General features: G+C 39.2%; 1 protein-coding gene and 1 long non-coding RNA gene across 3 annotated transcripts in view; both read right to left on the minus strand.

The window, feature by feature from the left end:
- The window catches only part of WFS1 (wolframin ER transmembrane glycoprotein), a 32,620-nt gene extending 16,408 nt beyond the window's left edge, over positions 1 to 16,212 (minus strand). Inside the window, exons 1-2 of one of the 2 annotated variants that reach the window (XM_061468790.1) lie at positions 16,101 to 16,212; positions 14,165 to 14,362 (exon numbers count right to left, since the gene is read on the minus strand). In XM_061468790.1, the coding sequence (XP_061324774.1) occupies positions 14,165 to 14,357 (193 nt within the window). In that variant the 5' untranslated portion in view covers positions 14,358 to 14,362; positions 16,101 to 16,212. Of the gene's footprint in view, positions 1 to 14,164; positions 14,363 to 16,077 lie in introns of both variants that reach the window. The other variant, XM_061468795.1, reaches the window with a different exon arrangement.
- Positions 16,213 to 18,825: 2,613 nt separating this feature from the next.
- On the minus strand, positions 18,826 to 23,747 carry LOC133275095 (uncharacterized). Its single transcript, XR_009745391.1, has 3 exons — positions 23,638 to 23,747; positions 19,435 to 19,525; positions 18,826 to 18,918 (listed from the first exon to the last, which is right to left on the minus strand). It is a non-coding gene; the product is annotated as an uncharacterized LOC133275095 (long non-coding RNA).
- Positions 23,748 to 24,611: the final 864 nt, after the last annotated feature.

Genomic DNA, 24,611 nt, shown 5'->3' on the forward strand with positions numbered 1-24,611 from the left:
TTTGTCTTGAATATGAAAATTTCCAGAAGAGAGGAACATTCATCTTACAATACTTCATATATATTTTATGACAATTAAAATAGACTTCACTAACTGTTGTGTGTCAGGTGCATTTACATAAGCCAATGAAGTCTGTCAGTTATTCAAGGCTCACAAGCACTGCAGTCATTCAAATGAAAGCAGGCAACTGAGAGCACACAAGTTTTAAGTGGTACATAACATTCATATAAGAAACAAATTAAGAGAGGACAAGGACATGGAAGGGTGGTTAGTACATAACATTTGGCTGTAGTTCCTTCCTCTGCCACCACAACCCTTTATAAACCTTAGTTCATCACCAGGCTGCTCTGTGACTCAGTTCCCAATTAGGTTAATTTTACCTTCAGAGACAGGTCACTCAACACCAGTTATTCAGTGGATATTGGAACAATGATATTATTAATAAAATTTAATGTTTTGGTTTTATTATTCTGTGTGATTAAGTCTTGCGCTTAAGATATGAAATGCTATGGTATCCTTTCATTTCCTCAGTTCCACTCAAAAGATAGCAGAAAAAAAAAAGCAATTATTTGTGATGTACAAAGGATGAAGCAGATGTATTCTTGAGTCGTCTGCATTTATATCCTTATATCGCAGAAAGCATTTAAACCTCTGAAGGGCTACAGAAATACCCACTTATGATATGCAGGCTTTTTCATTTAATAGGTAAAAGCTGTCACTTAAAACCTATTTTATTAAAGCACTTATTTAAAAAGACTTTGTACAATGAAACTGACCTGTTTGTTTCACACTCATATGCAGCATTTAGAATAGTAAGTTAAAATAGCACATTATTAACTGATAGACTTCAAAGGTGCCATCAAAACATTACCAGAGCCATTTCTGTTTACTAGTAAAAAGTATATTTTTCAGCTCCAGTAAAAATACTCAGAATACAGAAGTCTAAGCACAGCTGTTTATATAGGTAGATTGTAAACAGGCTGATGAATACTTATGATTACTATTTACTTTCTGAAACTTTACACATTACTTGGTATATAGACTACATAAAGTAAGATTCCAGCTTTACTGCTATAGGCTTAAATGGAAATTTAGCCTTCATTTCAGCACAAGCAGGCATTTTCACCATTTCTGTTAGGTTTTGACAAGAAATAGGAAATGCTGCAAATGGAAACATTTCAGTTTTTAAAGAAGATTATGCAGTACTATGTTAGGATTCAATCATTATCCCTTACCTCTGACATTCAGTAATTAAATTGACAAAAACGCAGTTAATCCATAGCAGGGGATTAGTTGAAGTGAGACTGAAAGGTATCACTGCTTAAAACTCAAGTCATAAAAGGAAGATAACGCCATTGATTAAATAACACATATAAACCTAATTTTTGGACTTCAAGGGATAAAATTGAGAGAACTCTTCAACATTCATACAAGGTTCTGAAGAATGGATTTACAAAATCTAGGTAAGAAATCTTTTCAATGCAAAAGATCTGTAGACAACCACAGTGGTTTTCTGTGGTTGTCATAAGATTTCCTTCCCACTACTGCACCACAAATCAATGGTAGATGCAATAGATTCCCAACCTTTCCAATACCCTTAACATAAAAAACTGAAATACACCATGCATCATTGCAGTTAGGTTCACTTGTTGCAAAGTGTCTGATGACGTATTTACCATTTTACACGCACTTTAGACAAGCATTGTTTCAACAAAAAAAAAAGGCATTTTAAATGACACTGTGTATGACACTTCCATTCACCAATACTAAAATACTTAAAGGCACATACACAGTAAGCCTTAAATGCAAGGAAAGATTTTTATCTGTATATATACACAGAGAGTAGACCATACACACATATCCATCACGTAAAACAACCTCAATTTTTTAAGTGCTTTTCTAACTGCTAATAATCACTGCCTTCCTTCAAAAGAAGGACAAACCATTAAGGTTATCTCATGCAGAAAGAGTCAATAGAGTGCATGCTGAAAAATAAAACTGATTGTTGATTTACTTTCCTACCAACACAAATATATTAAAGCCCTCAGCAGAGGGGATTTACCCAGAACATGGGAGTTTTAGCACCTTGCCTGCTATTATCACCCCCTGGCCAGGTACACACAGCTCTTTCTTCTTAGGTCACAGCTACAGCACCTGAATTCCAGATAAAAAAGCAGAAAGACCATGAACCAGGAATACCAAAGGAAAAAATGGTATTTTTAAAGAAACGGTCTCTTATGCCTTTTGAGTTAATATATTATTTGTTTATGCAGCTTTAGAGGCGAGCCCCAAGACAGTTATATTATCATGCACAACAAATCATTTTTAGACAAGCATAAGCCAAGATGCTTGCAAGTGCTTTGCACAGTGGAAACCTAATGAGAACAGGATAAAAGGAAAACTGAGTTTCTCAGACAGGAAGCAACAATGAAGATAAAGTATTCATTTGAAAAACATAAGTTTAAAAGAAATTACAGGTTTTGTAAGTGAATATTACAGCTACATGCAAACTCTACTGAAGAAAAGATTAGTGCATTATGCAACACCCACACTAAGTATACGAAGGAAAACCTCTATGGCATACACACTTTATATGATCATGACTACAAGCATTCATTTGGGCTCAGAAAAAAAAGTGACAGGGACATGCAGGAGGAGGAGGAAAAAACCCATGTAAAACCCATGTGCGGGGAGAATAATGGATCCGAGATGACAAGACAGGAAACAAGATTTCTGGATTGGCTGCCCCATTTTATTAGCATAGCAAGTGATCCTGAAGTGACTGAAAACAGTCAGGAGTGTTAAGAGTATGCACATCACATATGATACATTCAGTCCTAGCCAGTGATAACATAGTTCCAAGCTCACCAAATACACACCAAGAAAAGTAAATAAGCATTTTTACCATTGCATGAGAAGATCTGACAGTTGCCACAGATGAAAATTGCTACCAAGATGACCCAGCAAAGTGAGCCAGGCAACAATAAATAGTTAATTTCTTTAAATACAGGATTTCAAATGTGGTTTCTTTGATCTTTTGTTGGAATAAACATGACTAAGACAAACTGAAAAATCAGAGCAGCTGAAAGGCCAGAAAGCAGCAATAACGACCTCAACCACCTCATCACTGTATCACATTCACAAATGATACCACAGCATTGCTTCTGAGGAACACACAGAACCTAGTTTAAGAGGCTAGTGAGCCGCGCTTGTAAAAGCAAGTTAGATTTAGTTCCTAGACAGGAGTGTCAGATGCAAAAAAAACCTGCTAGACTTGTATTTAAAAGCAAAGCCAGTTTGAGGAAAAAAAAAAAAAGAAGAGAAAAAATGTTCTTAGAAATAAGTGTCATTGTAAAGCTACAGTCACAGCAAAACAAAGAGAAAACAACAATGAATTTTAAACATATACTGTGATAGATCAAGAACTCTGGAGAACAACTCAATATAGAACCTTGTTACCACCTTTTTATGCCTTTTTCAAGCACACAAGCTGAAGCAAGCTTAGCAGGCAGACCATAGGCCCTACACGCAATTCAGGGACAACTGACTATTTGAAAAAAAAAACAAACCCAAAAGACAAAGCTGCAATAATGATCTACTAAAAGACATTTTTTTTTCCCCTCCAAGGGAATAGCATTGAGAAGCTCCTGTGCTGGAATCTCAGACTTAAAGAAGCCATGGTTTCTTCTAATTATGTCTAAAACTATAGTTTCTCTTAATTGTTTATCCAAATGAACTATTGAATTAGATACAGCAACATGTAGCCTCTCACTTAAACCTGAGAAATAGAAAGCAGGAAGTATGATACCAGAGAGAACCACAATAATGGAGACTGTTACACTGATATCCATGCAAGGCAAATATGTGAAAGACAAAAAACCAAAACCCTTCAGCCTATTGGAGGGCACATAAAAGACAAGATGGGTAAAATCAGACCTTATGTGAAAAGCCTTGACATAAAACATCCCTGAAAAAAAAAGAGTCAAAAGGTTTGAGGATGGGCAGATCTGGCTCATATTTCTGTCTCCAAAGGCTATGGAGACAGAGTAAGGCTACAAAAATCCTCTAAACAAATTAGAAAGTAGGCTGTTACATGGATAAATAAGAGATTAAGAAATAAAAAAAACCAAAGAATAGAAATACATGGCTCCTATTATCCCAGAGGAAAGTACCAGTTTAGACACCAAGTGATACACAATAAGGCCTATATTGTTCAATGCATTTATGTGTGAAAGAAAAAAAAATAAAAAGGACTAACGGGAGGGGACAGTCTGTTACAGTTCTGTGTTATTCTGGCCAAAAAACCCCAAACCACCTCAGAAGTGCTTACTGAAAAAAACCCAAATAAAACTGCAAAAGGATTTCATGACTAAATAATAAATGGCCAGCTGAAATTTAGTAAATGCCACCAAGATGACACCTTATTCATTGTACACACAGTGATAAACTCCGAACTATTACCACTCAGAATAAAACCTTGGAGTTGTGATACTTTCTTAATGAAAAAATACACCCACTACTGGTAATTGTTAGTTCAAGTAGGACAGAAGAAAAAGCTGGATGGCATCCACAAGAAAAACTGCACTTCATATTTTCACCAGCTTTATCCAATAAATGCACTGCTTAATTTAAGTGGGTCTTGTACTTAAAAAGTCACATAATGCCAAGCATTTTCCTTAGCTCCACATGATTAACTGACAAGAGTAATTGACATATTTGATGAAGAGTAGTATGGGACAAGCTTTCATGCACAGGTCTTTGCACCAACTAAATCACTGTGGTGGGAGCAGGGAGGAAAGAAAGTCGTCTTTGACATTAGATCTTCTCCCACACATGAACAAATTCTCTGTCTGAACTGATCTTTGTCACACTGCACATCACTGTACTTAATTGAAGCTTCAGGCATACATCACATTACTGCTATAGCAAGGAGGCTTTATTGTAATTGAATCTGAAAGGGAGTACTGTCTGAATTACAAAGACAATTACTTGCTTTTGAGAGGTTACTAGTGTGAGTAACTTACATTCATTGCTCAACTCCACCCCCCCCTTCCCCAACAAGATAAGATGAACAAATAAATGTTTAGGAGGAGACAAACATGACACTAAACTAGTTGCTGTATTTGAAAAAGCCTCTTCCATGACTTTATGATGAACATGGAGCTGGATTCCCATTTTATTTTTTATGTCTAGAGATTTCCACCAAATCATGTCTCTGAAGTGCAACAGGTAAAGCTTATCCCATATTTAAGATAATAATAAATGCCTAAGTAGTACTTGCAGGGAAAATCTAACTATTCTATTATCTTTAAGTTCAGAGTTATAAATACACTCTGTGCCACAAGTTTCATCAGAGAACCTGGAGTTTATATTAAGCTGTAGGTATCTAACCCAGCACTGGATTAGCTTGAAAATTAAACAGCCAATAACACCTCAAAAACATGCTATAAATTCTGTCCCAAAGGAAGTTAGGGTGGTGCACAGAAAGGATGTGTATCATCACCTGATTCCCACAAACACCCACAAAAATATTCAGCTTGCTGGAAGCCATTTAATGGCTGTGTTCTGTCCCCTGGATTTCAATTCCTTCTGTAGGATAAAGCTAAAACTAACTAAAACAGAAAAAGCAGCATTTGGCTTCTTAAAAGCCAGCCACCCAGTTGCTAAAGACAACCCACCTTGCAAAAACTCTGTACATGCAGACTGCTTTGAGGTACTGGTTTCGGCTCTGGCCAACAGAATACGATTTTCAAACCATTATTGTAAGAGAATTGTGTCTCCTGCTCCTCAGCTTTTACCAGTTTTGCTCTCTGTTCCTCTAATATTTACCTTTGCTAGGGGACAGTCAGAAGGAGAAATTGTTACAGCTTCTTATGAAGTCGGTAAAGGTCTTAGTACACAATTCAAAGCTATAAAGGGACTGTATTGTCATCATCTGGTCTTACTGGGTTACTAAAAAAACAACAGGAGAAAAGAAGAAACAAAGCATGACTGAAACATCAGAAATAACAGCCTGTCATGAACATGAAGCAGTTAATTTACGTTAGAAGACTGAATGAATTTGCTTTAAGAAGTTCAAATTAAATACGCTAGCTACAGAAAATAATTTTCTTGCAGATTCTCAGCAATAACTCATTTGTTAGTATGAAGAATATTTTACAATGTTGAAATATTAAGATTTTATAACATTAGATAGGAAGCAAGCAACAAGAATGCATACACACACAAATAATGCAGGCATATTCATTCAAGCAATAAACAGTCAAAACAGGAAAATGAAAGCTTAAGGGCATGTCTGTCCATGTCCATCAACTAAAAGTTACAGCAGAATACAGTTTGTGCAAAATCTCCTTAGAAGTTATTTCTTTCTGAGACATGTTATGTATAGTACCTATAGTCTCTTTTGGAAGTGTATGGTAGCAATTCTGATATGGAAGGAAATCTTCCTGCAAAAAGCCTGAGAGCACAGGTCTGGCAAGTTAATCAAAAGCCAACTATTTCAAGGTTTTCAGGGAAGAGGGTACAGCTTTTTATTACAGATTTAGTTTTTGCTATGAAACAAGCTTTCCAAAATACCAGACACACTTGGGAGCAAAAGCATACACATCTTAGTGACAAAATAAAAATCCTTTCATTTGCCAGAAGATGCCATGTAGGCATTATCTCTGAAATGAAAGGCGCTCGATTTCTTTCTTTAAGAGAGATCTGAACCGCCTATCCACAGGGAGACTATTACCAATGTGCTTAAAAAGTTGTTTGAACATTTTGTAACAGAAATGTAGGTTCTAATAGCTTTTGTGTATCACTGGAGTGTACTGTTGAGCTTTCAGTGTTCAGCAGAGCCAGTATGAATCTCTTAGAGAAATCCTCCTACTCACTTTCCATAAGCTCCAGAAGTCTGGTGGTATTGTGTGCAGTACCTGCGTAGCAGTAAAGTTTCTGGAAAAAACGACATTCCGCTTAAAAGCGTGCATTAAGCATCACGTCATAAACATGACTTGTACTTACAGACTATAATGACACTGAGAAACCAACTGGAGAAGGATAAATATTTTGTACAACAAACATCTTTGCTTTGATACATGGTTTTATTAACTTTAGATGCTTATTTGCTCATCCATAGGTGTTGAATCCTTTCATCCACTTGTAAGCCTCCTGGATTCTTACTGTAACTGCAAAATAAGGGCTTGGTACAATTAAGAGTACGCTGCATATTTTTATTCTATGCACTTCAACTTCCACGGTTAGATGTTAAGATAGTCCTACTTTCCCCAAGAACAACTAAAAATATTTATATTAGCATACACTGATAGGCATTCTATTTTTAAAGGTGGCAACAGGGATGGGAGAGAAAGGAGTAACTTTTATTTACAAAGATGTTGAAGTCTAGAAGTCAACTCTGACTTCTCTGGGAACAGCAATGCATTTGTAGATAGGATAACAGTCTCAGTCACACAAGTTGCAAGTCATTAAACAGCATTAAACTGAAACAGGAACAACTTCACCACCACAAAATTAAGGCAAATTGTCAGTAGAGCAATGAAAAAAAGAAAAATGCATGTAGGTGGGAGACCAAGAGTGATAATATTATAGGGACTATAAATTTTAAAAGTGGAGTGAAAACTGTTCTTAAAAGGGGTTCCTTTCTAGCACAGTGAATATTGTACAATCATCGTTTAAAGTCACTAAAATAACTTTACACACAACTCATGAGAATTGTACTTCTGCTTTTTCTATGCAGGCATCTCTCATTAAATCCTTTATGGATGTGCTGGGATAAATCTAGCATGTTCCAAAACTAGAGAGTTAAAAATAAACAGGCTTTTGTCATTGCTTAGGTGGTAATAATCAGTATTAAACCTCCCCACCAAAAAAAGGTAAAAAAAAAGAAAGAAAAATGAGATCATAAACCTCACCAAGCCCACATTATTTTTGAAGATTAAGACCTGAAGTTATCGTAACTGCACAATGCTCAACGGCATTTCAGCAATTCTGCAGTTTAAGCCCCTTACCACACAGGTAGGTACTACAGACAGTTCATTAGCTTATCCTCAAAATAGACTGGCCTATAAGAAAGACCCATCCCAATTGCTTTGCAAGTCCACAGTGCCTTATTGCCTTGCTTAGTAAGCACTTCTAACAGCTGACTAATTTTGCAAAGGACTGGTTTTATTTCCCAGTTTACTGTTTCCAGTCTCACCTTCTAACTTTCACAATGAAATGGACCTTCTGCTGCTGCAAGGGGCCCTTGAGCAGCACAACAGTTACAAACATTCCCTTGTGTACTGTAGCCTAACAGGGATTTGTTGACGTTTTATTTGAAGATGAACATACAGGCAGGTTTAGGTACTTCCAAATGTTTTCCTCTAAAGCCACTGCAAAATATCTCCTAACTTCTGAGTGCAGATGCATTATATTAGAGAACTGGCTCAGATGATGAATGTGCTTTTAATTTTCCAACTGTTCCCATTTTGTTTGCACAGTGGAACACACACACTGGATTCCTTTTGGAGAAACTAAATTGAAAGATTGTATTCCAACCACTAGCTTCAATTTCAAATATGCAATAGGAAGCTTGAGTTCTTAGCACTAAACAATTTAGGCTCACTCCTCTCTCATTACTTCATTTACTAATGTGAATATAGCTTTCCCCCTTCTACCCTTTGGCTGCTCATTTCTATCCTTATAACACCCGGGAACTATGCTAGAATAAACATTTTTCTATCATAAACTAACAGATTATAAAATCAATCCACCTGAAAAATAAGAGAATGATTGAGCTAGGGCACTTTTTTTAACTTTGTTCACTGTGTGAACACAAAAATTGTAAGTAACGGTATCTTTGTTATCAGCCGAAGAAAACAATTATATATTTTAAATGCTGAAAAAGATGAAGACTCTTTCCTCAAATCAATGGGAGTCTGCTCTTATTCCCAAGTACAGTAAAAAAACATGAGCATGTTATTGACAATAATAGCAGTAAACTGAAAAAGCCAACTTCCATCGTTCTGCACCAACTATGACAAGGTCCCAAAATTTTATCTGCAAAACACAGTGATTAACTTATGTTTGGATAGAATCCTTTTACCCCCACAGCAATGCTTGGCAAATGAGCCTTCCAGAAGCCTGAGTAATTACAGGTGAAGTTTGAAGGGGCATTAATAAACTGACAGGTAAATTGTTAAGTAATTAATACTTCAAAGCATAATCTTCCCCTTCAAACAATCAAAGATTTTTCTGAAATTCCTTCAAGCTTTGCACAAACATTTCTTTCTGCCTCAAGAGTTAGTCTATGCAAGCAAACTGACAGAAAATGAAGACACAGAAGGGCTAAAGCAGAGCTTTGAAGCAAAGGTTCTTTGTAACCTTAAGTGGAAAAGGCTACCACTAAGGAAATATTCGTAAATTAGAGAGGTTCCCTATTCATTAGCTATCTTGAGCAATGCGTGCATGATGCACTGCTGTACATTGTTACAGTGGGCTGTAAACTGTTTGGAATAATTGTTTTGTACTATTTATAAATTCTGTCATTTAATTTATAAAATAACTAGCTTCCAAAACACACACAAAATAAATCCCGTAACCTTACTAAGTACAAGCAGAACTCCACATACCTACAAACAAAACCTAAGAAGTTGATTTCTGTCTGGAAAGCTGTCAGTACATATACCTTCCCCGTAAGTTCTCAGTTCTAGCAAACTAAATCAGAAGTGAAATACCCATTGGGCCACAGAAAGCTACTTTCCAGCTCAGCAATACAGACCACTTACCTGGAGTGTGGATTCATGCACCTCTTCCAAAAAAAAACATTACATTAATAGCAGCAGCCTTCAGATACTCACATGGTAACTAAGTGAACATGCCAAAGGTGTTTTTTTCCTAGCTCTGTTTGGGGTACATGTAGAAAAGAAAAAAAAATGGCTCCACTAGCAAAAATAAAGGTTTTAAGCCTATCTGGAGAATCCAGTGCTGGGGCCTCCAGAGCTCTTATCTAAGCTGTTTCTTTTTGCATTGGTTTAGAGCTGCCTCTAAAGGAAGGAGAATGCAGACTAGATGAAATACCTATGCCAAAAAGAGGTATACAGCAGCTGGACAGAAACTGAGGGGCCTGTCCACCTGGGAGGCATAAAGGTGTCTGAGGAGACTGGAGCCTTAGTCTCCAGCAGCCAGTGGTCTTCCTTACGATACACCATGCTCCTCTTGGCACTGACTACTAAAATAATGGCAGAGTCTTTTTGTTTAAGCAACTGGCAACTCTCCTGTAATTTGCTTACATGAATACTGATGACTCAATGGTTTTAAAGCTTCAGAAGCCCTAATTAGTAGTGTATATGCTTTGCTCCCTAATAAACTTCCTGTCCAGGAACATCCTTGGATGTATAACAATATTTTTTTTATTTGTTAATTTATTTTTAAACATAAGAGTTTATATTCATTCCATTCCTAACACATCCACAAAACCCAGCAACTTCAACAGGCACAAGTTTTCTACAGAATGCTACAGCTTTGAGTAGAAATAAGAATACCCTCCTTCTTTTAAGAAAAGAAAAAAAAGGAAGAAAGTCAGTATCCGCAAATCATCTCAAGCTCAACAATTGAATATTGTTTTCTTCATTCAATCCAGACTTGATTTGCACAATAAATTCTCAACACACTGCTACCTCCCATTCTGAAATGAGTTATACAAGAAATAACAAAACTATTACCTAATACAGAGGCTAGACTGAAAAACTGCTAAGAAAAAAATCTATAGTAAGAAGTTTGATCCAAATTAAGTACCTGTGCACCTGATGATATGTGTGTGCTTAATTGCTTTACTGAGTCAGAGCCAGGATGTTCATTAATTTGCTGGATTATGCTGCAAAATATAGGTAATGCTTCAGGAGCAGGAGATGGGCGTTTCCAAGAAATAAGTTACTTAATGTTCACATCGATGCTATAGCCTAACCACAGCACATATAAGTAGAGAATGGAAGAAAAAGATCAGAAATACATTAGCATGAATATTTCAAGAGTGAGGCTGGAAGGGACCTCTGGAGGTCAACTGCTCTGGTCTACAGCTGGCTGCCCAGAGACATGTCCAGGTGACTTTTAAGTATCTCCAGGGACAGAGATTCCACAACCTCCTTGGGCACCTGTGCCAGTGCTCAGTCACACTCACAGCAATTAAAAAAAAAAGCATTTCTTGATGTTTGCAGGGAACCTCTTTGTTTCAGATTGTGCACACTGCCTCTGGTCCTGTCACTGGGCACCACTGGAATGAGCCAGGCTTTATCTTGTTTGCACCCTCCCTTCAGGTATTTATAGACATTGATGAGATCCCTCTGAGCCCTCTCTTCTCCCAGCTGACAAGATCCAGCTCTCTCAGCACTTCCTCACAGGAAAGGTGCTCCAGTCCCTTCATCATCTTAGTGGCCTTTTGTTAGACTCTCTCCAGTCTATCCACATCTCTTGTACTGGGAGCCCAGAACTGGACACAGCACTCAATGTGTGGCCTCACGAGTGCTGAGCAAAAGAGAAGGATTACCTCCCTCCACCTGCTGGCAATGCTTTGTTTAATGAAGTCTGGAATACCAGTTTACAGGAAGGGCACATAGGTATGCATTAGACAGTATGGAGGCAAAACCCCTTTCAAGGTTTGACGCATGTCATACGTCTCCCTTTCTCCAAGAGGAAACATAGCTGATTTATTAAAAATTAAATTACTTCTATTACAAATTTAAGTTTGTGGAACTTTGTACTCAAATCACTAATAAAGAGGAGTGTTCTACATATGTAATTTACTGAGATAGCTTTCTGTACAGCAATACGCTGGTCTCTTCTGTATTCTTTTACATCATTTAGAGTTACAGTCATCAAGAGAGACATACAGTGACTATTCAAAGTAACTAACTTCTTAATCTGCCAAGAAAAAAGTTGAAACAGCCACTCCCAGAACATCAGTGGTCTGGTCTAGTGCATACAACCACTGGCACATGGTCTAGTGCATATGTCCTTTCATGCAACCAGACCACACTGTGCCATGGCTTGGAGACCAGATCCTTCACTCTTCCTGTATCCATCAGCAACTTGAAATTTATTCATAAAGCCTCTAGTGATTCCAAAGAATACCTTCTTTCTCAGTTCAGATACTTTGAGAATTGCTAAAGTGCCAATTTTCTGTTTGAGACATCAATTTTTTTCATATTGGTTAACACAGTCACATATATGACTGAATTTGTACTTTGCTCTATTTGTACTTTTTGAGGTTCCTATTAAAATCATGGGTTTTAAGTTATGATGACCAGTGTTGCCATGGGTGGAAGAAAAATTATCCACTTCCTTTCTTTTAAACAAGTCTTCAGGTCTAGAAACTGTACGTATTATGACAAATCACACAAATATAAAATAACCATAGAAGAAAACACTAGATGAAGAAACATCTGATTGAAGATGAACACATTTGGTATCTAAATCCACTAAATTCTTGGTTGTTACACTCCCCATCATGATGCAATGCTCATTCTGCAGCATTAAAATGCTTGTTTATATGAAGATGAGGATGGAAAATGCAATGACATTGGCACCAGACACTGAGAATATTTTCATAGGAACAGACTTAAAGTGATCAGGAATGAGTCACAACTGAAACGAAGAAATACATTAATGCTTGGAAGTCCTCTTCTAAGGGCACAAACAAAAGTGTCTGTTTGTGTAGGGGTCATTAGGAAATACACAGCCTTGTACAGAGAACTAAGACAAAACTCAATACAATTTTAGAAGTCCAATAATAATACAGAATTAAGAAAATCTGCAAAGTACCTAAAGAAGAATACCTGACACAGTCTCAGGTAAACCACCAGCACATTAATAACTTGTATTTATTTTCAGAATCTTGCATGAATATGGGCACCAACAACAGAAACCTGTGTTTTCCTCTTTCAAATCATATTACAACAAAGTCCAAGATAACTCCATAACATTTAATTTCCTAATACTGTTGCTATTCTTTCCCTGATGAAGTGTAATAAAAAAACGGAGAATGAAGAAAGGAAGAAAATATACCTATTAGCACTGATACTAAACTAATAATCATGCAATTAATGTTAGAAGTGCCAGTTCTCCATCATCTCTGAATTCTTTTACAGGTGGGCGAGATGACAAAGTTGGTAATGATATACTGAGGCATGTCAGAAATTCAGGTATCCAAAAAAACTGTCTATCTGGAACGTGCCTTTTAGTAAGAAAGGACGCAGAAAATTTCAACTGATAAATTCTGAGAGGCAAACAGCAGATGTGCCAACACCGCTAAAATACTGCCCTGAACTATGTGCAGAGCTCAGCTGCATCTGACACATGCCATGCAGATATTCCCACATTTGATAATTCTGAACTCTTGGATAGCCTTGTTACCTTTCATAGAGTGACCCATATCTGTGAATGTAAGGGCATGCACACACACAGCTTCAGAATCAAAAGTCCGATTTTGAAGAAAGTTAAAGAGCAGTAATTTTGATAGACCTTCTTACCAAAGTGTTAGATTACAAACTGAACTTAAAAACTGGAGCTCAGCATCTTAATACAAAAGTCAGATATTTTTCTTTCTACCTTTTGCATGAGACATTTCTCTTATCTGAACAGTTTTCACAATCTTTGAAACTCAATAGTTTCACTGAGAGGGTTGAGGGGGGAAGGGAGGGGGTGGAAAATAGGGGAAGTATCATTCTGCCTTTCAAAGTGTATCATGATTCTAATCCAACTTCTTATCTGCCTGCTAATCTTAACCTTATTTCTGTCACTCTGGTTTCATATATCATCTTATTATTCCTTCAGTCTACATTACAGTAGCATCTATTTATCCACACTAGAATTCATATTAAAGCTATAGTTAGCATGAGATCTAGCAAACTAAAGGAATGAAACTGAAACCTTAGTATTATGCGAAATTAAATTTTATTTATTCTTTCTTCCATTTTCCAAGTTCTCTTGTTGGATGGGAAAACTCAAAAACATGCACAATGTAAAATGCAGAAGAAAAGTATTGTCCACAACAGGTTAAAAGAAATCAGAGATGTTTATTTTCCTACTTTACTGTGTCTCTTTAAATAGAGTTTAGAGTACATATAACCACCATAATAATGTTTAACATAAACCAAATTTGCATTAAATTTGCTTTCATACTTACCATTTCTTTCAGCTTTCTCCCTGCTATGGGAATAACCAGGAACTGAAGAAGAAAAAGTTGCAGTATTTCCTGAAGATGGTCCAGGTTTCTGATTGTTCTCACTACGGTCCACAGAAGCAGCATTTAGCTGGGACCTTCCGCGATGCAGCTGGGGGTGAGAGGGACTTGAAGGGGCATCAGGATCTGAACTCATTTTAGCTGCAAAAGAAGGGACTAATGATTAATTATCAGATAAGGTTAAAATGTAAAACCAGTGTAAAAATTAAAAATCTGAACATACTTGTATATATTCAAAAAGCCTAGAAAAGAGTAAGATGGTTGACAGCAACTTCAAGATTTATTTATACATTCTTCAATAATTCCAATCATGAGCAACTATTGTTAAGATTGACCATATACAGCATTGTGCCAGAGAAGCAACTGCCTTTTTTCCTAACTAAATAAGAATTGGTTTTCAAGTGCAGATAAATGCTAAAATTAATGAATCAATCCTATAAGTATTGCATTTAGGTAACTCCTTTGAATCTAATGTTCTACTTACACTTGCAAGAAATAAAGGCTAGCCCTAACTTTTTTCAAAATGACATTGATATGTCTGTAATGATTGAAGAATTCACTTTGTATCAAGGGCCTGGTTAACAGCCTAATCAGGCAACAGGGAAAGACAAAAAGATAAGGTGACAAAGGAGATGTGGAACTGCCACAGGAAATGAGGAAAGGGACATCACCAAAGATGCTCTTTCTAGACATTCCCAGTTGAAATACACAGGATCCAAAATAAGCTGACTTTATTTATTATAATATTCAATTTTATTAAAAATAGTATTTATACACAAAACCCACTAAGGAAGGGAAGGAAAGACCTTACAATTTCTCTGTTCAGAATACCGACTTAAAGATCTCATTGTAAAAATGGAAGTAGTATAGCTAAAATCAAGGACACACTACTTAACTCAGGTAACAACCTCTTCCACTTAAAAGGACACTAAAATCACAACATGATACTGAAAGTACCATGAGAATTACCACTGTAAAATATATTCCTTGCAATTTAGACAACTCGCATGCCAAAATTAAGCTTCTCTAAACCAGAAAGTACTTTACTGATACAACTAAATGTACTTCTGTATTATGTTTCTACATCAAGTTATAAATAAACTAACACAGTTCAGTCCAACCTTCAAAGAGCCCTTGGAAAACACAGAGATTAAAATACTTTCCCAGTAAACCAGCGTGAGTATTTTTAACCATTAGACAATCGCAAAAGTTACTGTGCCCCTGCTTCTAAACCTGACGCTTTGAGACGGACGAGCAGGAGCGGCCGGACCGCCCCGCTCCACCGCCCGGGATGCGCCGGCACCCAGACACCGGCTCTGCTGGGGCGAACCGCTGCCATTAAGGGGAACCCGGCCACAAAAGCGACTCCAGTACACGTGCGGAAAGCAGTACAGCTCGGCGTCAGGCAGCTAGCAAAAGCACTCCTGTCCCGACAGTCGCTTTGCACCTGTCCTATAAAGAACACCACCAACTTTTCCTACTACAGGCGTAAACGGAAGCTACCCCTCAGAGTTGCTTTTAGGATCTCTTCTAAGTCTCGGATCCGAAGCCAGCGAGGGAAGCCTGGGGCCACCCGCGGCCCAGTCGCCCCGGCTCGCCCGCATGGCCGGCCAGCCCACCCCGCTGCCGGCCGTGACTCCGCAGCTGCCGGCCGGCGGGACGGGACGGGGTGGGGCGGGATGGGAGAGACGGAGTTTGCTCGACCTCGGACCCCGCGAGGCCGGAGGGTGCCCGGGCGGCGCCTGCCGCCCTAGAAGGCCAGGAAGCGCCGGCGCGCACTCGAAGCACGGCGGGGGGCAGGAGGGAAGCCAGCAGCTCGGGCCGTCCTGCCCAGGGTCCCCGCCCCAGACGCTCACCGAGCCCAGCAGGGCGAAGTCACCAGCGCGGACTCCCGGGAACAACTCTCTGCACGGCTCGGGGAATGTCAAACGGGGCCGCCCGCCGGGACCGCAGTTGTACGGGGCGGCACCGGCCCGCCCCCGGCCCCCTCCCCTCCCCGCCGCGCTGTGTGAGGGGGCAGCGTCACTGCCACTCACCGCCCGCCGCGCCCCACGGAGGCTTCCGGCGCTGGCGGGCGGGGCCGGCGGCAGTAGGGGAAGGGCGCGGCGGCGGTGGGGATAGTGGGTTGTGTGTAGGCTCGTGGCGTTGCAGCGGTGCGTGGGATCGGCTCCCAGCCGTGGGGACACCGGAGGGAAGTGTCGGAGGCGGCTGGGGCGGGCTTGGGCAGCTCCAACATGGCAGCGTGGGAGGGCCCGTTGGGCGGCCGCTGTGAGGCGGCTTCTGGTGGGCCGTGAGGTGGGAGCGGCCTGGAGGCGGTGGAGCCGAGCAGCGGGGGGTGCCCCCTGACATCGGCCCTGAGTTGTCCGAGGTGCGGGTAAAGGCTTTCTCCTCACGTATGGCCTTTAACTTGGGGAGCAGAAGGACCGGCCTGGGCCGGGTGTGCTGGGGTGCCTCTTGTTGGCCAGCATGGAGTCAGGCATGGGTTGGAGTGAGGGAGGGGAGAAAGGGTGGTTAACAAGTAGCTAGTTATTCCTAAATGACATGGAAATTACTACTATATACACCGGTACTTCTGTTGCATAAATGGAAAGTTTCTGGGCTGGTAGAGTGGTACCTGCAAGTGTTGCTATGGTGTTGGTAGTAAACTTAATAAATTAACTTTTTTAGCTCTATTAAAAATAAATATCTCGAGGCCTGTGCATGGTACTGTGAATAGGTTCTAATGAAAAATCAAAGCAAAACCCTCACCAACTCAAAATAGGATATTAAATTTAAACTTCAGTCATTCATGTGAATAATTTAGCCATTTAGGTGGTTTTTCACAAGTTCCAAGTTTACAGCAGATCGTGGGGAGCTGCATTATTAATATTTTTATTAATATTATTTTATATATAGTGATATAAATAATATTAATATTTTAAAATGTATTAGATGCTACTTGGTGGTGTTGCTGCATGTTGGGTTTTTTTAATCCCCAAACAAAAATTTGGTCCCCAGCATCCTTACTATTGCTTTGCCTTCAAAGTCATAACAAAGTGCTTCCTTTTACTTAAAATAAGCTTCAACGAGCATAAAGTTAAGCTTTTGTTTACTTCAAATTGAAATAAAATTTGTAAACCCGCAGTTATTTGCAGACTGAGTGTAACATGGTTTTATGAGGAACATACGATGCCCACCTTGTGTAACCCGTTTTAATCGTTTCCTTAGACTGACAGGATGCCTTAACTGAATATGACAAACTCCTGCTGCAATCTGCTCCTCTGCTATCCACATTTGCTTCAAGATACTGTTCTATATAATTGATGTAATATTTAGTAGGTGTGCTTAACAGATGTGACTTGGTTAGGGAACAGGTGGAAATGAGGGTGGTAGCTGGAAAAGTAACTGAAAAGGAACTGTAAAATAAAGCCTCGCCTGCTGCTTGTGCCACTCCTTTCCAACAGAAGGCACAGTGACACATGGCAAAAGCCATTCCAGAAATGCTTGGTTCAGGGTTAAAACTGACACACTGACTGTGTGGCATGCACACCTGCTTGACAGTGGGACTTGTAAAATACATTCTGTGGTCACTTACGGCTATTCTTTCACCAAAGTGCCGTTGCTGAACTTTATCAGGTCCTTCCCTGAGAAAAGACCAACTAAATCGTTGCAGTAAATGAAATTGTCACACCCCCCCTTATATACTCATTATATGTACATATTACTAAGAGTAAACTCAAATATTATGGCAGCTTCTATTTTCAACTCCAATAATTTCGCTTTGGCCTACATTTTATCACAAATCATTAGTTCCCATTTGGCATGATTACAGTGGCCAGTGGTTAGAGCTGCAGAGAAGAAATGTGGAATTACTGTAATAACTTGTTGCAACACCTTTTTTAATTTTGGTTATAGCTTATAGAATCAATAAGATGGTTGAGATTGGAAGGGGCCTTTGGAATTCATCTGCTGCAACAGTCCTGCTCATGCAGGGCCGCCCACCACTGATTGCCCAGGACAGTGTTCTTACGGCTTTTGAGCAGCACAGAGGATGGAGATTCCACAACTTGGCAACTTGTGCCAGTTGTTACCCTCACAGTAAATAAAGCTTTACCTGACTTTTAGACCGGGCCTCCCATGTTCCAGTTTGTGCCCATTGCCTCTGGTCCTGTTGCTGGGCACCGTTGGAATGAGCCTGGTGCACCCTCCTCTTTGCACCCTCCCTTCAGGTATATAGACATTGATAAGATCCCCGAGTCTTCTCTTCTCCAGACTAAACAGCAACAGCTCGCTCAGTCTTTCCTCATATGAGAGAGGTTCCAGCCCACTGCTCCAGCTCTATCTACATGGCTTTTCACTGGGCTGTATCCAGTCTGTCCATATCTCTTGTACTGGGAAGCCCGTAAGTGGCCCTAGACTCCATGTGTGGCTGCACCAGCGCTGAGCAGAGCAGAATTATCGCTGCCCTTCACCTGCTGGTGACACTTCAAATGCCGCTCAAGGATACCAATACCCATCTCTGCAACAAGGTCACATTGCTGGCTCACGTTCAACTTCGTGTTCACTGTGATCCTCAGATTTTTTCCTGCCAAGCTGCTTTCCAGCTAAGTGGCCTGCAGCACCAATGGTGGCCGGGGTTGTTCCTCCCCAGGCACAGGACCTTAGGCTTTCTTGTTGAACTGCATGAGTTTCCTGTTGGCCCAGATTAAAAAAAAATCCTATTGGAACAGGAAGAAAATAAAAAAGGTTGCAGCTATGACAGTTTCTTTTTGTATTAGTGAATCAATAATCCTTTTACAAATAACTTTGTGATACTTTTTGGCTGAAGCTGATTTCTGTAAACCTTGTTTACTCAAGAGATGATAAAAGTAGTAGAAATGATTGTCTGAACATCTGGGGTGCAGTACTGAGACATAGGTTGAAATTAATTGCTTTTCCATACAATCAGCAATGAGTTCTAGAAATTTTCTTGATAACGGACATCTAATGATCTAAGCAACTCGTATGTCACCTCTGTTAAACTGCATGTGATACAAACTGATGTTTTCCCATTCTGTTTGTATTTCCCAGTTCAATTTGTATTTCAGCATCTAGGCATGCATGCAGTATGGAAATGTTTAAGAAAAGTCTGTCTCTTAGAAAATTTAATTTGTAACAGCAAAATACTAGTTCATGCTAAGCAACTTTTAAATACAAAATTTAAATATTAAACCAATTGATTCAAAGTGATTTACCCATCATATTACTGAAGTTAAATCACATCTGTAGCATTCCTGGCATTCAAGTAGTTTCTCAGAAGTCCAGAGAAAAAACTATTTAATCAATCTGCAGTGAAAGTGAAGAGAGAGAGCACTGATCATCCAAGAAAATACATCTGCATGAAGCATGAATCATTCCAACAAATAGCCTTCAACTCTGTATGTTTGTCACAACACCGCTGAGTAAGAGTCCATTTCTTTAGTCCGCGGTGCACTCAGGAACAGATTTGACGTAATTACAGTGGATGTTTCTGGAATATGTTAATCCTAGCAAAAATATTGTCAGCAGTGCTTTTGTAAGAGTAAGTAGAGTTGAACAATTCATAGAGAAATGCCATGTGCATTTTCAGTAGTTATGAAAGGAAGTACATTACAGAAATGACAGTATCTGAGTGATGATAAGTAACCTGTACTAAAGGCTGTCTCAAAGATCATCTTTTATTTTTTGCCCCACCTTACCAATTAAGAGAACAGCTATTACTTCAAAATTACTGGGCTTGTTGTTTACTCTGTTACGCCCATTTTAGCAGTATAATTTAATTGATGAAAGCATTAGATCAGCATAAAATTAGTGCAATAAAAGTTCCAGCATACTTGATGAGCAACTGGGTACTAGCTCAGGCTAAGGACTAAGCTGAAAACAGATATTTTTATCCTTTAAAGGCAGTGTGTAAATGTAAAGAAGCAGGTATTTTTTCTGTCACAAAGAGCATAATGCACTAAGTGTACTGAGGAGGTAGACATAAAATCTGGAGAATTGACAATATGATGTTGGTAACTAAGATGTTTGTGTCATTGGGGATGGATGTATGGGAGGAAGAATTAAAAGGAAAGAGTGGGAGGAAATAGAAAAAACACAAGAAAGTGGGCATAAAAAGAAGGTAAAAATAGGAACTGAGTTTTGTGAAGATGGCAATGGAGACTCTTCTTCCCAGATAATGCATATTAAATACACGTGTGTCACCTCAGGGTTGGATTAGGTTTTGCATAAGTGCCTGTTTTCATGCTCTAAAGTATGTAGGGTAATGTAAGCATCTTTCCCGGTCCACTGCTCTTTTAACCTCTTTATTCCATTATCCTTATGCCAAATGCTGTTTGTATTATGGCACACAAGCAATATTAATCATCATTGCTTTATGCAAAAAAGCAACACTGTCATTCTCCCATTAGTTCTCAGCTCTGAGGAAAGGGTCAACATTTTCCTTTTCATGGATACCTACAATATAGATGATGTGGCATGAGATGTTCAGTTTTGGACTGTCTTTTCTAATTATGGACTTACGCTGTGGAAGAGAAGATTTCTAAAATGGGCACAGATAAGCCATGCTCATGCAGGTGATAATTAAATAAGGCTGGGAAGGTCTGACAGTTACTGGGAGGTAAATCCTGGATTGGATGCATTCCCTGGAGCAGGTAAAGGGGACTGTGCTTCTGTTTCACATCCTGGGATGTTCTTAATTTGTTCTTTTCACAACTTCGCTATGAGACAGCTACTGATTTAAATGCTAATCCACAATCTAAATAGGACTTAGTTCTCTTAACTCCCAAAGCTGCACCTGAATTAAAGGTGTACTTCTGTTCTGCTACAGTCTAGAGAAAACAGGGCAGTTTTCCTTGGGGGGAAGGAATATTAACTCAAATTTTATACATGAAAAGCCAGCAACAAGTATCAGTGAAGTTTGGAACTCTTATCTTGAATCAGTTTGGTGTTGCCAGAGAAGAAATTTGGTCTAAAATTGAACTGGGCATACTTAAACCCTGAAAATTTCTTGGTGGGAGTAACTTCATGGTTTGTGATTCATAGAATAGTTCATAAGTAAATGAGGTTGCATGACGAAGTACCATGGTACCCCTCTGTCATGGTTTAAACCCTAGCCAGACAGCTTGTTCACTCACTCCCAGTGAGTGGTGCCAGGCTGGAAGCAATCAAGGCCTCCCCTGCCCTGGGGCTCTCCCGTTCCCTGCTCCCGGAGGGATGGGGAGGAGGATCGAAAGAGTGCAACTCCCACGGGTTGAGACAAGAACAATCCAGCAACCAATGTACAACACAAATCACCACCGCTACCACCAACGACAACAATGATAAGGGAAAATAACAAGGGAAGAGAATACAATACCACCCGCCAAAAAACAAGTCCGACCCAGGAGCCCGTATCCTTCCAGGTAACTCCCAGTTACCCCCCACCCTGGGCATGACGTGCTGTGGTATGGAATACCTTCTTGGCTAGCTTGGGTCAGGTGTCCTTTCTCTGTTTCCTCCCGGCTTCCCCTCCTCCCTGGCAGAGCATGAGCCTCACAAAGTCCTTGGTCAGGGTGAACATTACTTAGCAACAACTGAAAACATCGGTATTATCAGGACTGTTCCCAGGCTGAAAGTCAAAACACAGCGCTGCACCAGCTACCAAGAAGGAGAAAAACTGACTGCTACTGCTGAACCCAGGACACCCTCAAACAACAGATATAACACACATGAGTTTGCATCAACCTTTCAAAATGGAAAGTATGCCACAAATTTCACCCTGTAAATCAAGTTGATCCTTCAATGTTCTTTCCTTTGCAAGTGGAGCATAATCTTTTGCTAACAATGAGCTCTAGTGTGAATAAATGAATGAAACAATTTCATGCAATCCAAGGTAGTGCAGGTATTACATATACTGCCTTTGCTCAAGTATGTTGGAGTGACCATTCCTCTCTTCTCTTTTGCAGAACAGTCTGAATTAGGAAAGAAAAAAAATGAAAAGTTCTAAAGCTAAGATTTTTCTGTTCAGTTTCTCCCAAATTGCAGGAGAAAAGAAAGTGGAGCAGATCATTGTAGAAAGTAAGTTAACAAGGAATATTCCTGATGGTTGGCAGTCTTAAATCTGAAATTTGACAGTTAAAGGGAATTTAGCTCTGGAATGACCCAATTCAGATATAAGCATCTTCACACATTTCAGGAGGAAATAATCTCTGGCTTGCTTTGGACAAATAGAAGTGAGCATTCCTTTGTCAAACAAGCAAATTCACATTGCTTGAAATACAAAGCATTACTAATTTGCACAGGGTGCTACCAGTGTTTTTCTGTATCTGAAGGGGTTCTGCAAGGATGCTGGAGAGGGACTTTTCATCAGGGACTGTAGTGATAGGACAAGGGTAATGGGTTCAAAACTGAAACAGGAGAAGTTCAGTTTCCATGTAAGTTTTTTTCCTTATAACTAATGTAAGTTATAAGGAAGAAGTTCTTTACTGTGAGGGTGGTGAGGCACTGGAACAGATTGCCCAAAGAAGTGGTAAATACTCCATCTCTGGCAGTGTTCAAGGCCAGATGGAACAGAGCCTTGGACGACATGGACTAGTGTGAGGTGTCCCTGTCCATGGCAGGGGCTTGGAACTAAATGATCTTAAGGTCCTTTCCAACCCAAACTATTCAATGATCTTCTGATTCTGTGATTCCATCCTTTCCAGGATTCCATCTGCTACACAGCAGCAAACACAGACATGTTGTTCTCCATCCACAAAACATTATGTATAAATTGCTGCCTGAAAAACTGAATTGCTACCTCTCAGTTTCAAGCATGTTTAATGTAAAGGATTCTGTAATAGAGATGGTGCAGAATTTAATTAAGATTTTAGAAACATGCAAAACTGTCAAATTGAAAATTTAATTTCTGTCAGGAAATATATGTAATTAGTCCTAAACATATATCAGATTCTGTCATATTGTGGCTTTCAGTGTTTTAGTTGGGAAGCCTTCTTAGAATTATATTAGTCATTAAACTTCCAAATCATGTTTACGTCAATATTACTGTCTCCAAATTTTATAATTTCCTGCCTAAAAAATATGGCCACTGATTTCAAAGTTTTGAATCATTTGAACATTGACAGAAATGTGAAAGGGAAGTGCAGTTTTAAGAGATTATTAAATAGAGGATTTCAGAATTATTATCATCAATGTTCACATTATTCCTTGTTGGTTACATAAAATAATCCAGAGAATGGGTTCAGTTAATTTGAATCACATATTTAAACCTCTGTTCTTTGTCCATTAGGCTCTTATAATCTCAAAACCTTTTACGTACTTTTTTTTCTATTATGTATTTTACTATTCTTGTTCAGGTTTTATTTATACCTGTCCATACTCTAATCTTATTGAGTAATGTCAAAAGCCATGGAATTTACTAATTTTAACAGTGACTTTACCTGACATTAAAAGGAGTGTAGGGACAGGCTGCAGCTCTCTGATAATGCTGTTTTGTCATAGCAAATGCAGTCGTCTGATTATTCTCATGATGCCAAATGTAGTTTGTGTTGGTCATTTGAGCTGTTTCAACGTCTTCACAATTCTGTCCGTGGTTGGTAAATGATACACAGGGCTCCCACCAGGTGGCAATAACACTCTTCATTCTTTAAAGCATGTGCTGTATTTTAGATGGTAGAAGTGTATTTTATGTACTAACTAGAAGGAAAACAAAACAAGCAAACAAAAAAAAAAAAAGTGAAGGTGATAGAAAATTATTTTCCTGGCTCTCAAAGTACAAGCATTTATTAAAAGTTATTTGTAAGTGGGAAGAGACTGCAGAGTGCTGGGTGATATCCTCTGTCAGGTTCTGCACATCTATTTCAGTATAAATACAAACAACATAGTCCATTTGGTTACTGAGAAACTGTAATTGTTTAAATTTGCCTTTTGATGAACCTGCAGAGAGCAGGCAGTGTGAAATGCTAATTTACTAGTGGGAGCTTAAGTCTCACTGAGGTCTCACAATTTTAGCTTAAATTTAGACTGATCAAATTCACACCGTCAGCTACAAATTAAATGCTCTTTTCAGACTTAATCTAGGTGTATTTTTGTAAGTGCTGTACAGCTGCTATATTCCTAACCCGTATTTCTGGAGGAGAAAATATCTTGCACGCATGCTCTGGACTTGCTGTGCATCATTTTTCAGATGCTCTGCACATGGTCAGCAATGTTTGTACAACACATTACAAAATGTGCTCTACCTGCAGAGCTGCGTACCTGCTTAGACCAGCAGTTCCACATACTCAGGGTTTACGGATTCATTGCAACTCAGCTAAAACTACTGACACAGGCATAAAGTCCTCAACGAGTAAAAGAAAATTCTTACATTTCTCCTAGAAAAGTTTCCAGGAAGAAAAAAAGGGCATAGCTGAGG

This window comes from Pezoporus flaviventris, unplaced genomic scaffold (genome assembly GCF_033815535.1).
Source record: "Pezoporus flaviventris isolate CSIRO_AGI_PZ_B2104156 unplaced genomic scaffold, CSIRO_AGI_Pfla_v1 ptg000002l, whole genome shotgun sequence".
Lineage (NCBI taxonomy): Eukaryota > Metazoa > Chordata > Aves > Psittaciformes > Psittacidae > Pezoporus > Pezoporus flaviventris.